Consider the following 15,760-nt stretch of genomic DNA (forward strand, 5'->3'; position numbering starts at 1 on the left):
AAGTTGAGGCAAAGGCTGAGATAAATCCAACAATTTTGCTTTGGAGAAATTAATGGCCTACCGTGTTTCAATCAGTGCAGGTTGTCCAACTTTTTGCCATTGTATAAATTTAAGTGCTGAATCAGTACTAAGGTAATCTTGGAGAAAAAAGGAAACTCTTAATTGCAGCATTTTGGTGCACGTGAAGATGTCAGAAATTGCTATCTGGTTGGAAGTTCATGACCTGTTTTATTTGTCAGTACCAAAGCTGAGCACTGAAACTTTGAATGACTCAGATTGAATTGATGTAATGAGCCAGCACAAGGCCTTCCAGAAATTCTACTAGGAAGCCTTTGGACTGCTGGCAGAACTCCATCCCATTTTTTGCTTGATGTCCTTTAAAAGAAAATCTCCATGTTCCTGACATTCAGGTGTATTTAGATATTAAAAATGTAATATTTATAAAAATTGACTAAACCATTCCATGTTAAGCTAATTAAAAATAATTTCAGAAAGTAAAATGTGCCTTATTTATTCCTTTCTTCCCCACAGCCAGGATTGAATAAAATGAGTGAGCTTCTGAAACTGAGACCTGATTACTCTTTGCAGGAACTGGGAAATCTCAGCAAGATTCAGCTCCCAATGTTTCTCCTAAAAATGTATTATATTATCGTCTAACCTTCCCTATCCCAAGACTAAATCCTGACATTGCAATGACTCCAAATTCAGTAGAGCACAGCTGATAAGTGATTTGTAGTGTTTGACCACTGAAGCAATTGTGCACATGTTCCAAAATGTATAGGCACTTACAATACAAATGTTAGTATTTGGAATTCCCAGCAATGACCATTCATTCTATTTGCAACAATGACTGGTATTTCTGAACACATTTACCTTGGTCCTCATCTTTTTGCTGATTATGCTGATGCATCTGAATGATTCTTTGGTTTGCTTGGTGATTCATTGTAGCTTAGGGTTGCCTCATTTATTCTGAATTATGTGTAAAATTAATCAAAGCATATTGCCTTTTAAAAAGCTTATATACTATTAGACCATGGTCATAACCTTCAGGTTGTATTTTTGTCTTCTCCCACCCTCCCACTATTGTTCAGCATAGCTGCTTTGAAGTTGGATTTGATGGATTTGTTTAGTGCCACATTCATTAGTTTCTCATCAGGAAACCGACAGGGTGTAAAATGAAACTTTGAGTTAGATTTTCAGCTCGAATGTTTGGAAGTGTTTTTAAAGAATTCTTGTCTTTGTATAGCAGCAGTCTCTGGTCCTATTGTTCCTTAAAAAGGGTAAAAAACTATTTGTTTTATGGAGTCTATGGGGAGGAGGGGAGAGGGTGGAAATGATGAGCTAAAGGGAGAGCTCTATTTGGGTGACAGAACCGGAAGCAAGCAATATTCAGAATAGATAATATGTACACTGGACCAAAGTACTTTGAAATGGTACCCGAAAAGAAATCTGAGTAATTTACTTTGATATGGATGTATTTTGTAAGATTGACTTTTAAAAAAAAAACCCTCAAAACCGAGTTTAATGATGCCAAAATATAATTCAGAAAGATAGAGGACTGAATAGCTGAATGCACATTGATAAGAATTAATTAGCTTCACTATTTAAGCAGCCTGTAACCTTGTAAATGAGTATGTAATGAATGATATTGGCATTTTGATGCTTTCCTTGCCTTTGGAATAAAGTAAATTTTTTGAACTTGGTGTGCAGTACAGGTTAGTGTTGGTATTATTATTTTACAGATCACAGATCATGAATTCTTATTTCACAGTTGTCCTTGATATAACTGTACCCATTGTTGTATGATTTCTATGCCTCAGTGTATTCATAGCAATTGCCTTCAAAGGGACAAGACAACTTCTCACATTTTTTGCTAATTGAAATAAGGTCATTTCTGTGGTTCTTGCAGTTTTTTTAATAATATGCGTCGCCACACCATATTCTTCCAAATTTAAATGCAATTTACATAACAAGATATCTGGTTCAGTCAAATAAATCAAGACATCGTCTGTAAGTAGACTTATTTTGTACTCCTTTTGACCAACCTTAAACCCCTTCATTTCTACATCACTCCAAATTGCCTCAGCCAATGGCTGTATAGGTAAAATAAACAAAGCTGGAGATAAGGGACAAAATTGTCTATGAGATATGCCAAATAAAAAGGATTAGACATTTGCCCATTTGTTACTACTATTATATAATGCCTTAATCCAATTTATAAAAGTTTGATCAAACCCAAATTTATCTAACATTTTAAACAGAAAGTCACATTCTACTCTATCAAAAACATTTTCAGCATCTAAAGCCACTGCTACACTCATATCTTTCCTTTTTTGAGTTGCATGTGTAATGCCAATTAATCTGGTGACATTATCTGCCGACAGCTTCTGTTTAACAAATCCTGTCTGGTCCATATTTATTAATTTAGGCAATAAATTAGTAACTCATTTGCCAAACTTATTACCAGTTTTATGAGTCCAGAGGACCCCAAATCCAGCAACAGTAGAAATTCACCAAGATGAATGGTTACTTAAACAAGACATTTTTAATTTTCTTAAAACATAAAAACAGGATTAAACTTTAATTTGTTACTATTTAACCTAAGAACCCCCTTCTAATTCTAAATGCATGTGTATGTAATGTGTATAAGTTCAGAAAAATTCTTTGATTCATAGTCTAATCTCACTTCTCATTCCTCCAAGTTCACCTGTATCATGCAATTCTTAAACTGTGCACAGAATTTAACATTTATGAATTTTCACCAAGCTCTGGTGCTTAAATGGTTACCATTTAGGAAGGGTCTTGTTGGTTTCAGAGAGTGATTCATTGCTCGTTGGACACACACAAACTGATTTACTTCCATCAGTTGCTTCAGTGTCTTGCTGAAGAAAATTGCCCCATCAGGATTTTCCAAGTGATAACCTTTTCTTCTGCAATCACTACAGAGTTCCTTTTGTTTCCCTTATTTCAGGTGAAACACTCTAGCTGGCATTTCCTCTTTTGTATGGACCACAAGGGTTTTCAATAGGTAGAACTCACAACCCAACTTCAAAATGGGGTTTAAACAAGCTGCCAGCTTGTTGTTGCAGCCTCCAAAAGGCACTGCAGAAAACCCAGTTTCTCTCTCTCTCTCTCTCTCTCTCTCTCTCTCTCCCTCCCTCCCCCTCCCCCTTGCAAAACCACATGACCTTCTTAGAATAGCAAACTGCAACCAGATAGATTGCAACACTGGACCAAATCTTACAAACCTGTTCAAGTATTGTTTTCAAAACAGTAATCCATTTACACCTGCTTTTGAAGTTCATTAGCAAAGCAGTCTCATTGTTTCATTGTCTTTGCAAAGGCTCTTGGTGCCTGCACAACTCACTTTCAGCAAAGCTATTGCATTTTAAATGAGATGTTTTGTGAAGTATTTGTGTGTTTGGGACCTACACTCTGAACCTCCACAATCTATCTCCTTTAAAAACATATCTATATATAATATAAAATATATATCCATCACACCTGAGCAAAGTATTCTATGCTGAGCTACCATAGACATCGGTGTACTCATTGTGGCATTGGTGCACACGTTGTCAAGTTTATGTATACGTGAGGAAATTGATGTACACGCAATGGAGTCTAGTGCAAGACTGACAACTCCAAACTTGCATGATGGGCTTGAATACATCACTGCTTCAGTTACATGGACCAGAAATGACATCATCAGTGATGTGATCAGCCCAGATAAAAATTTGTTGTATCCCGGTCAATTTCCCATGTTTTTCACAGCATGTCCGCCATTTTGGGAGCCAGTTCGCTTGCTGGTAAGCGGGTCGCCACATGCCAATATTTTATAGTATGCATTTAATAATGAAATTCGCCTATAAGAAGGCTTTAAAGGATCTCTTTTTTCAGTATCACAATAATTATTGCTGTTGAAAATTAATCTGGTAAAGTATGACTTCTTGATGAATCCAGCATTTCCATAATAAAGGGATCAGTTAATCTTTAAATTTTTTATAAAATACAGGTGGAAAACCATCTTCCCCTAGTGATTTATTGATTTGTATTGAACTTATTTCTTGCTTTATGTCTAGTTGTGTAAATCGTGCACTCAATTGTGTCTGCTCTTCCAAATTTAGTGTTGGCAAATTTATATTTGATAAATATCTATTTTTTCATTATCTTTTAAAGACTCTGAACTATACAGTTTAAATAAGTTCTTAAAAGTTTCACTTATTTCACGAGGTTTATAGGTAACATTTGAATCATTTTTAATTGCGTTAATTGTTCTTGAAGCATGTTCAGATTTCAGTTGCCATACAAGAACTTTATGTGCATGCTCTTCTAATTCATACAATCTCTGTTCAGTTCTTGTAATAATTGTTTTAGTCCTATAAGTTTGTAATGTGTTCTGAAGTTTTTTATTAATTAATTGCATACGCTTATCTACAAAAGCATGTTTCTGAAGATCTTTTTCCAATTTTGTTTTCTCTTGCTCCAACTGTTCTACTGCTTTCAAATAATCTTTCTTAATTTTTGTGAAACTTATAATTTGCCCTCTCAAATGCACTTTTAAAATATCCCATATTATAAATTTATCCTCAACTGAATTTAAATTTGTATCACAAAACAGCTGGATTTGCCTTCTAATAAAATCACAAAAATCTTCCCTTTTTAATAAGATTGATTTTAATCTCCATCTACATACCAATTTATATTTTTTCTTTGTCTAGCATTTTAATAGTCATTCATAAAGGTGAATGGTCTGACAGTATTCCACATCCAATATCCTACCTTGTAAATGAGCAAATATTAAAAATGAGTCAATTCTGGAATAAGAATCATTCCTATTCGAATAAAAGAAATAGTCATTTTCTCTTGGATGAATTCTTCTCCAAGCATCTATCAAATTCAAATCTCTCATTAAAACCAATGTCACTTTTGCTGCTTTTGTTCTTACTGTTCTTGCAGTTTTATCTAAAATTGGATCTAAGCAAAAATTGAGATCTCCTATTAAAATATCATGCATGTCTGCTAAGTTCAAAAAGTCTCTTGGATAAATCTCATCATCAACATTTGGTGCTTAAAGATTAAGAAGTGTTCATAATTCTTTAAATATTTGACGATGTATAATTATGTTCCTTTTAGCAGGATCTGTCCCTGTATACTGTATTTTAATTGGTAAATTCTTTTTAAGCAAAATAGCCACTCCTCTTGTTTTAGAATTATAGGAAGCTACTATACATCCAACCCAATCTTTCTTTAATTTCAAATGTTATTTTTCTGTTAAATGAGTTTCTTGCAAGAAAGCTATATGTGTACTCATTCATCTTCTTTAGGTATGTCAATACCTTTTTCCTCTTCACGACCCCGTTTAAACTATTAACATTATAATTTACGAACTTAACCGTATTACTCTTCTTCCTATTTCAATATTACTTCCGCCTCTGCCTGTAAATCTTCTTCCCTTAATTTTATCATAGGAGACCCAGCATGCTTAAACACCTCTTCTTCGGAAATCCAGATAAGATAAAGAAAAGAAAAAAGCTGAAAAAATAGATTCAGAATATACTTATAACTAAACATGCAACTATATAAGTACAAGAAAAATTCCCCCAATAAGTGCTGTAATAATATAGTCCAACACCACTACCTTCTATATTATGGGCTGTGACTGAAGCCACAACTACCCACATGATCAACTAGAAGTTAGAGCCTCCGACCCTCCCCAACCCTCCTGGTACTATTACTTAAATTCTTAAAATCTTACTTCAGACCTTAATTAAAAGAAAAAAAAGAAATAAAAACAAATGTCACACAGAAAACACAATCATATAGGAAAATAAAAAATCAGTATAAAACATTTTGATTTACTCCTCGCTGTCTTTGGCTTGGTTTCGAGGACGAAAATTTATGGAGGGGGTAAAAGTCCACGTCAGCTGCAGGCTCGTTTGTGGCTGACCAGTCCGATGCAGGACAGGCAGACACGGTTGCAGCGGCTGCAGGGGAAAATTGGTTGGTTGGGGTTGGGTGTTTGGTTTTTCCTCCTTTGCCTTTTGTCAGTGAGGTGGGCTCTGCGGTCTTCTTCAAAGGAGGTTGCTGCCCGCCAAATTGTGAGGCGCCAAGATGCACAGTTTGAGGCGATATCAGCCCACTGGCGGTGGTCAATGTGGCAGGCACCAAGAGATTTCTTTAGGCAGTCCTTGTACCTTTTCTTTGGTGCACCTCTGTCACGGTGGCCAGTGGAGAGCTCGCCATATAACACGATCTTGGGAAGACGATGGTCCTCCATTCTGGAGACGTGACCCATCCAGCGCAGCTGGATCTTCAGCAGCGTGGACTCGATGCTGTCGACCTCTGCCGTCTCGAGTACTTCGACGTTAGGGATGAAAGCGCTCCAATGGATGTTGAGGATGGAGCGGAGACAACGCTGGTGGAAGCGTTCTAGGAGCCGTAGGTGATGCCGGTAGAGGACCCATGATTCGGAGCCGAACAGGAGTGTGGGTATGACAACAGCTCTGTATATGCTTATCTTTGTGAGGTTTTTCAGTTGGGTGTTTTTCCAGACTCTTTTGTGTAGTCTTCCAAAGGCGCTATTTGCCTTGGCGAGTCTGTTGTCTATCTCATTGTCGATCCTTGCATCTGATGAAATGGTGCAGCCGAGATAGGTAAACTGGTTGACCGTTTTGAGTTTTGTGTGCCCGATGGAGATGTGGGGGGGCTGGTAGTCATGGTGGGGAGCTGGCTGATGGAGGACCTCAGTTTTCTTCAGGCTGACTTCCAGGCCAAACATTTTGGCAGTTTCCGCAAAGCAGGACGTCAAGCGCTGAAGAGCTGGCTCTGAATGGGCAACTAAAGCGGCATCATCTAAACAGCCAAAAGAGTCAGTTCATCAAAAACAGCCGGAACAATAACTCGTCCTCTCTGAAAAATTGGGAGACTGAGTATACTCCTCTGCTTCCAAAACACTCAAAGAATTTATTTCCTTCACTCAATATGAACATCTTCAATGTCACTGGACGGCGCAGAACAAATCAATATCATTTCTCCCATAAAATTTTCTTAACCGGGTTGAATTCTTTCTTTTAAGTAGATCGGCAAGTATCAGATTAAAATAGAACTGTAGCACCTTCATACTCAAGCAGAGCCCCTGACAAGCTCGTCTTCACTGCTACCAATGATCAAATCTCTTTAACTATTATAGATTGTGGGTTTTGATTCGGAAGTGGCTTATGTCTAAGAGTTCTGTGTGCTCTTTCACTCTCTATAGGACAGTCAATATTTTCAGCTTCCAACATTTCAGAGAACCATTCCAGAAGAAAGGTTGTCATATCTTGCTTTTGTCACCTTCTTTGAGACCCACAATCTTAATATTATTTCTCCTACTAGTTTTTCAGTACATCCACTTTTTGTTCTAGCTTCTTATTCTCCATTGTTAAAGTAGTAGTAGTATCTTTAACAATAGTAATTCTGTCTTCTACTTGGTGCATATTTTTTTGAACTCCTTCATTGAACTTTCTAATTTATTTTTTCTTAATTTTATTATCAGCTTTCCCCTTTACATTTGATCACAGCTCGTTAATTATAGTGCTTTTTCTCACCCCCCCCCCACTCCGTTTCTTCTGAATTTTCCTTCTCTTCTTCTGAATCTTCTTCCTCTTCACTCCCTGATTTCTGCGAGCCTGAGTAGTCTTCTGCTGGCTTTGATGAAGGCCTCCGTTGTTCGCATATGTGCACCATGCGGGAAGCAGCCCAAGTGCTAGTTCCCAGGTTCTCAGAAATGGTAGGCCTTGCTTCTCTTTTTGTCTTTCTATTGTGTTTGGCTCCAGTTACAGCAATACCAACTTTGTCTTTTTTTTAGAAGCCATGCTGAAAAGTATAGTCTAGGTATTTAAATGTGTTAAACAACATTTCTTAATCGAACATTTTAATGGGTTTCCCAGGAGAGTTAGGATCTATGTCTTAACCTCAGAGCATCACATGACTGCCTCCCCCCACCCCCCCCCCCACCACCCCGGGCATTGTTACTTTTTCAAAAATTCTGACTGAGCTTGCCTTTGATTCCAGAAAGAGATCTGAGCAATTTTTTCAGTTCATGAATAGGTTTTGCTATTTCCTCACAGGTGTAAACATGGACAATCCAAAAATGATCATTATAAAAGGACAGCAAACCATTTGCCTTTCTAACTGGAAATAGGACTTAGGCTTTTATTGTGAGGGGTGGTTTAAAGGACCAAGGGATTTGTGTTGTGATCATACATGGGTTTGTGAAATCATGCCTGCATTAATGTGGAGATACAAGAGTATGCAGATTCTGAAATCTGGAGCAAAGCTGGAGGAACTCAGCGGGTCAGGCACCAATATAGAGCGAGAAGGATGGATGGTGTTTCAAGTTGAGACTGTATTACTGAGGAAGACAATAGCAATATTTCTGATAGTCAGAGGTCTTGGGGAATAGAATTAAGTACAGTCAGGATTTCTAGAGAGCACTTGCTTAGAGATAGTAAACTGAATGGTCTAAAGATAGATAAATCTCCCAGACCAGATGAGGCACATCCATGGGTTCTGAGGGTGATGGCTTTGGAGATTGTGGAGGCATTGGAAATAATATGGTGCTAGAGAATTGGCTGGTTGCAAATATAGTTCTGCTGCTTAAGAAAGGGAGGCAGAAAAAGGAAATTATTTTTATTTTTATTAGTCTGATGTCGGTAGGTGGAAAGTTATTTGACTCGATCCTCAAGGACCCAGGTTATCAAATATCTCGAGGTGCATGACATGATAGGTCCAAGTCAGTATGGTTTCATAAAGGGAAGATACTGCCTGAATAACCCATTAGAATTTTTTTGATGTAATCTCAAGTTGGATGAATAAGGGAGAGGTTTGTGTATTTGGATTTTCAAAGGTCATCAATAAGGTGCCACATAAGAGGCTGCTTGATAAGATGAGAGCCCATGGAATTACAGGAAAAATATTAGATTGGGTGGAGCATTGTCTGATAGGCAAGAACCAAAGGGTGGAAATAAAGAGATCCTGTTCTGGTTGTTTGCTGGTTACTAGCGGTGTTCTGCAGGGGTCGGTATTGGAGCCACTTCTTTTTACAATGTATATTGATAATTTAGATTAAGGATTGAATGATTTTGTGCCTATGTTTGCAGATGACACCAAGATAGGTGGAGCAGCAGGAAATGTTGAAGAAACCGTAAGAATGTAGAGAGACTTGGACAGCTTAGGAGAATGGGCAAAGAAATGGCAGATGAGATACAATGTTGAGAAATGTATGGTTGTACATTTTGGAAGAGGAAATAAACAGGCAGATTATTATTTGGATGGGGAGGAAATTCAAAATTCAGAAGTACAAAGGGATTTGGGGTCCTGAAGCAGGATAACCTCAAGGTTAACCATCAAGTTGGATCAGTATTAAAGCAAATGCTATGATGAGGCTATATGGGGCACTGTTGAGACCTCATTTGCAGTACTGTGTGCAGTTTTGGGCAGAAGGGATGTAATGAAGTTGGAAAGAGAACAGAGAAGATTTACCAGGATGATTCCTGGTATACAAAGGCTAACCTATAAGGAGTGTTCATTGGCTCTTGGACTGTATTCATAAGAGTATAGATGAAAAATAGGGGATCTCAGAACCATTTTGAATGCAGAAAGGATTGGACAGAGTAGATGTGAATAAATGTTTACCTTGAGTGAATCCGGGACAAGAGGGCACAGTCTTAGAATTAGAAGATACCCATTTAAAATGAAATGAGGATAAATTTCTTTAACCAGAGGGTCGTGGATTTGTGGAATTTATTGCCACATACAGCTGTGGAGGCCCAATCATTGGGGGAGTTTAAGGAGGAGATTGATAGGTATCTAATTAGTCAGGGATATGGGGAAAAGGCTGGAATTTGGAACTAGATGTAGAACAATTTAGCTCAGGGTGGAGTTGAGCAGACCCGATGGGCCAAATGGCCTACTTTCCTTTATCTTGTGATCAAGACCAGAGTATAAAGGGGAGATGCTTCGCACAAAAAAGGCGAGTGGGAGGGGTGAGGCAGGAACTGGCAAATGATAGGTGGATCCAGATGGAGCCAGGTGGGAGAGTGAAGGATGAAGATAGTTAAAGTATCTAGGAGGGGATGTGAAGATGACAGTTTATGATCTGAAATGAAAGGAAGGTGATGAGTTGGAACCATCAAGGGAGGTTAATTAATTAAAAAAACCCAATATAATACAATGCAGACTTATAGAAGAGAAAAAAGCATAATGAGAACTAAACAAAGATGCTGTGAATTAGGTGAAGGATCACATAAGGAGCTACCGTGGCAATTGAAAATGGAACAAATCTCCAGATCTTTAAATGCTATCTGAAAAGATTCTAATCGTATTAGTAATAAATCTCAAGAGATAAATGATTCTTTTTGGGATTTTTATTTAAAACTATGTAGTTCCGAATTTTTAAAGGATGATAGTAAAATTGACAATTATTTATCTCAAATATATTTGCCAGTGTTATCTCTGGAAGAACAGTCAAAGCTGAATTTTCCCATTGATCAGTTAGAAATTAAAGAAGCAATGAGTACATTACAACCTAATAAAGCTCCAGGAGAAGACGACTTTCTGGCTGAATTTTATAAGGAATTCAAGGATTTATTACTTCCTTTATTGTTGGATATGATACATCATGCTTCAGTAACCCAAACACAAGCTGAATCTTTTTCCACTGTGATAATTACGGTAATACTTTTAAAAAAAAGACAGATCTCTTCAAGCCTACTTTATATAGTCCTATATCTTTATGTTGATTATAAAATTGTTGCAAAAGTTTTGGCAAACAAGATAAATAAATTGCTACTGAAGTTAATTAATGTGGATCAGACAGCGTTTGTGAAAAAGAGACTAGCTGCTAATAATGTAGTGAGGTTATTCAGCATTATTCATTTATCACAATCAAAAGAAGATTTAAGTGTTGCTGTAGCTTTGGTTGCAGAAAAAAACTTTTGATAGATTAGAATGTTTTTTTTCTTTTTATGATACTGGACAAACTTGGTATGGTAAAATCTTTAATCAGTTGGATTAAAGCACTGATTATTAATCCAAAGGCAAAAGTGGTAACTAATCAACAAATTTCAATGCCTTTTAATTTATAGAGAACTAGTAGACCAGGATGTCTTTTATCACCAGCATTATTTGTATTGGCTGTTGAACCTCTTGCAGAGATTATTAGATGGGATGTGCTTATTAAGGGATTCAGGGTCAATCGTTAGGAATATAAAATTAGTTTATTTGCAAACAACATATTGAGATACTTGACCAAACCTGAATTTTCTTTGAGACAATTGCATATCTGGCTCGATGAATATGAACAAGTGTTGGGATATAAGATAAACTGGGATAAAAGTGAAGTTATACCATTTACAAAAGGTGATGTGTCAATGAAATGCCAAATTAGATGGCCAAAAAATGGAATTAAATATTTAGGGATTAGAACAGATCATATAAAGAATTTATATAAATGGAATTATTTACCTTTACTCCATAAAGTTGAAGAGGTTTTAAAGAAATGGATGACATTACCTATTACCTTAATAGGAAGAGTTAATTTTATAAATATGAATATTTTTCCAAGAATTCAATATGTCTTTTAAACGCTACCTATTTAAGTACCGCAACAATTTTTTTTAAAGAACTTGTGGATTCGGAAATCCTTATGGAAGGGTAAAATGTCTTGAGTATTTATGCAGAAATTAACATGGAAATGTGAATTGGGGGATTTGCAATTTCCAAATTTCTATAATTATTATAGCGCAGCTCAACTGCATTTTATTGCATCCTTTTTTGAAGATGAAACCAGTCTATCGTGGATTAATATAGAATTGGAGAAAAGTCAGCTAAGGCTTTTCTTTATAAATTAATTCAAGATTAATGTCAGGAACTAAAGATACATCTTTACTGAAACACTTAATAGATATTTGGGGTAAAATGGATGGGGAAATTGGGATAAAGTGGGGTACCCCTCTGCTCCAGAACAGCTTGATAACTTTTTTCCAAGACAATACATTTTTGAAACTGTAATCTGATAAAGGAATTAAACATTAAAAAATTGTTATGAATAAGGAGAGTTAATGTCAATATTCACCTGAAGGATAAATATGAAATAACTAGAAATACGCTTTTTTGTTATTTTCAAATAAAACAATTCTTAGGAGATAAATTGGGATCAGAAAGCTTATTACCGCTGTGTAGTGATGTGGAAGCTCTTGTTCAATGAGGGCCAGTACAGAAATTTACTTATGTAATGTACCTTTTATTACGATGAACAACATGTGAACCGGGACTCTATAAATCTAAACAGAAATGGGAACAAGATCTGGATATTACATTTGATGAGCAATTATGGATGGATTTGTGTAGAACTGTATGATGAATACAATTAATGTGTGATACTGATTAGTACAGTATAATTTTTTACATCATTTGTATATCACACCATATAAGTTGCACAAAATAAAATTGGATTCATCAAATAGTGTTTTAGGTGTGGTACAGAATATGGTACCTTTCTGCATTCCACATGGGTGTGTTCAAAATAAGACCTTAGGGGAATTCTGATTTAATTTTGTTAGAGAATCTTGAAGGAACCAAGACTAAACCTGTCCTTTCACCAACTCAACGAAAGTTTATTAAACTAGTATTAGCAGTGGAAAAAAAATGTATTTCAGTCACCTGGAAGTCGGATTTTTTTTGGGCACATAGATTGGGTAAGGAAATTCAAAAGTCCATTCAATTGGAATAAAATTACATACAATTTGAGAAATAAATATAACACATACTTACAAATATGGTGCCCATATATACATAAGATGGGTATTGTGGGTTAGTTTTACCCTTTTCTGATTGCTGTTCCATACGACCTCACCAGATAGCACAGATAAATACTTGATAGTTAACTCCTCTGTGCTCCTTAGCCTGCCTTAGTACAATCCAGTAGTTTTTTTTTCTTTTCTTTTAAATGTTATATAATATGAATATGTATAAGTAATGATTGATTTTATTTTTGGGGCTAGGGAGGATTTTAGTTTTTAAGGGGAGGGGTTTTAAGTTTATCTTTTGTATTCAGAACTTATCTGTAACAAAATGATGGATGTGTATGGACTCTATATACTACATGTATGAAAATTTTTAAATATTTAAAAAAAGAGAGATGATGGGCAGCTGGAGATAGGACCATAGTGAGTGGGCGCTGGGTAGATGGGACCATATGGGGGAGGGGAAAGTGGGTAATAAGCTTGAGGAGGGGTTTGGAAAGAAGTGGGTATGTGAGTGGACCTGGATGGATAGGAAAGAAAGAAAGAGAGGAACATATGAGGTTTACCTAAAACTTGAAAATTCACTGTTCCTACCATTACATTGTAGACAACACAGGTGGAATGTGAGGTCCTATAAGACCATTAAGGCATAGGGGCAGAAATAGACCATTAAGTCCATTGAGTCTGCTCCACCATTTAGTCATGAGCTGATCCATTGCCCCACTTAGCCCCACTCCCAGATTTTCTCCCCATAACCCTTGATGCCCTGTTTAATTGAGAACCTGTCAGTGTCTTAAGTACTCTATTTTGCATTTGGCCTCACCCTAGATTTATAGGAGGAAGATGCTGAAGATTGACAGGTAACTGTAGGAATGGGGAGGGGAATAAAATGGGTAGAATCTGGGAGCTAAAGATGGAGCACAACTGCTTGGCTAAGCAGTCACCCAGACTCCTTTTGGTTTGCTGAAATACAGGAGTCCACACTGAATACATTTAACAAGTTTGAAGGACAAGCATGTGAATTACTTGGAAAGGCTGTTAGATCCTTGGATGGTGGTAAGCGAGAGATGTTGGAGTGGATGTTGCACGTTTTGCAGTTGCTGGGTACAGGAAAGGTTGAGCAACTCAGGCGGTAATGGAGCGGTCCCTGAAGAAATCAGTGGGGAGGTAAGATGTGGCTGGTTGTGTGATAGCTGGCAGCAATGATGTGCATGATGTGAAAGGCAAGTGTTTTGGGAACTTGACTCTATTCTCTATGTGGGGAGGTGGGATGAGAGCAAAAGTGTAGAAAATGTAGGCTCCATCAACCACAGTGGAGGGGAGGTCATTTCAGATGTCCTGGAGTGGCAAGCCTTATCTTGAGAACAGATGCAGCAGAGCTGGGGAAACTGTTAGCATGAGATAGTATTGTAATGAGAGACGGGGGTAGGAGGTGGCTATGGGAGCTAGTGAGTTGAAAGTAAATGTACAATCTTGTGTTCATTTACATTTTTTTTTAACCCCAAGAACACATGTAGGAGGCTGCAACATAAATTTGAGACTGATTCTCATGGTGGTTGAGTTGTAAGTAGAGACTGAGAAGGAATTTTAGACAGCAATGTGTTAATGTTTTGATTTAAAATTGCAATGAGATCCCATTGCATATCAGTATTCTGTTCCCACACTCTTCAGAAATTATTGTTTTTCAGTTCTTTTGACTTAAAATTAAAAAGTTATACTTCCCACATTATCGTATATCTGCCACTTTCTTGTCCACATGCTCAATCTTCAGGATATTATCTGCTTGCTCCTTGGCTTTTAATCAAAATATAGGCCTGGATACAGAACACAATTTAACCCAAGTCATTTTTATGGATGGTGGGAAGCTGAAGTCTCAGCACTGATTCATGGTACAATCCAAGCTGAAAATAAGGGTTTCTTGGACAATGTTGAAGTTTCTAAGTTTGCACCTCATTTTCTGACCTGGCACGGCATTTTACTACTTTCTGGAGTCTACATCAAATTTTGATTGAAGTTGATGAAAATTTCCATCATTTTTATTCCAATTTTCAGCATTCCTTTCAAATCCCCTGAGTAATTTCAGGTAACCTTCCACAACCTTCAAACTTATGGCAACTTGTACAATCAGGAATCTTCCCCTTCAATCTCTCTTGCTTTTCACTTCATCATAGACTAAACTATTAGCACACCCAATCATCCATAAATCTGTATTTTTAAATCTATGGCCATTAATTGTTCCATGTTTTGATGCAAGTTGACAATCACTCATTTTCTACTGATAGTGCTTGACATTTTGAGAATTTCCAGGATTTTGCATTGGAGAGTAGGTGTGAACAGGTGGCCCTCTCTTCCTCACCACCTTCTTCCTCGCCCCAACCCCCCCCTTGTCATTGGAGGGTAGGTGTGAACAGGTGGCCCTCTCTTCCTCACCACCTTCTTCCTCGCCCCAACCCCCCCCTTGTCATTGGAGGGTAGGTGCGAACAGGTGGCCCTCTCTTCCTCACCACCTTCTTCCTCGCCCCAACCCCCCCCTTGTCATTGGAGGGTAGGTGCGAACAGGTGGCCCTCTCTTCCTCACCACCTTCTTCCTCGCCCCAACCCCACCCTTGTCATTGGAGGGTAGGTGCGAACAGGTGGCCCTCTCTTCCTCACCACCTTCTTCCTTGCCCCAACCCCACCCCTTGTCATTGGAGGGTAGGTGCGAACAGGTGGCCCTCTCTTCCTCACCACCTTCTTCCTCGCCCCAACCCCCCCCTTGTCATTGGAGGGTAGGTGCGAACAGGTGGCCCTCTCTTCCTCACCACCTTCTTCCTTGCCCCAACCCCACCCCTTGTCATTGGAGGGTAGGTGCGAACAGGTGGCCCTCTCTTCCTCACCACCTTCTTCCTCGCCCCAACCCCCCCCTTGTCATTGGAGGGTAGGTGCGAACAGGTGGCCCTCTCTTCCTCACCACCTTCTTCCTCGCCCCAACCCCC

General features: G+C 37.9%; 1 protein-coding gene across 17 annotated transcripts in view; it reads left to right on the forward strand.

The window, feature by feature from the left end:
• Positions 1-15,760, forward strand: part of LOC138755231 (lysine-specific demethylase 4C-like) — a 417,729-nt gene that overhangs the window by 125,238 nt on the left and 276,731 nt on the right. The window contains exon 9 of one of the 17 annotated variants that reach the window (XM_069920961.1): positions 532-1,638. The exons of the other annotated variants lie outside the window; for them this stretch is intronic. Coding sequence (XP_069777062.1) covers positions 532-657 — 126 coding nt within the window. The 3' untranslated portion in view covers positions 658-1,638. Of the gene's footprint in view, positions 1-531; positions 1,639-15,760 lie in introns of those variants that run through there. 17 annotated transcript variants of the gene reach the window in all.

The sequence above is a fragment of the Narcine bancroftii genome, chromosome 1 (assembly GCF_036971445.1).
Source record: "Narcine bancroftii isolate sNarBan1 chromosome 1, sNarBan1.hap1, whole genome shotgun sequence".
NCBI classification, from domain to species: domain Eukaryota; kingdom Metazoa; phylum Chordata; class Chondrichthyes; order Torpediniformes; family Narcinidae; genus Narcine; species Narcine bancroftii.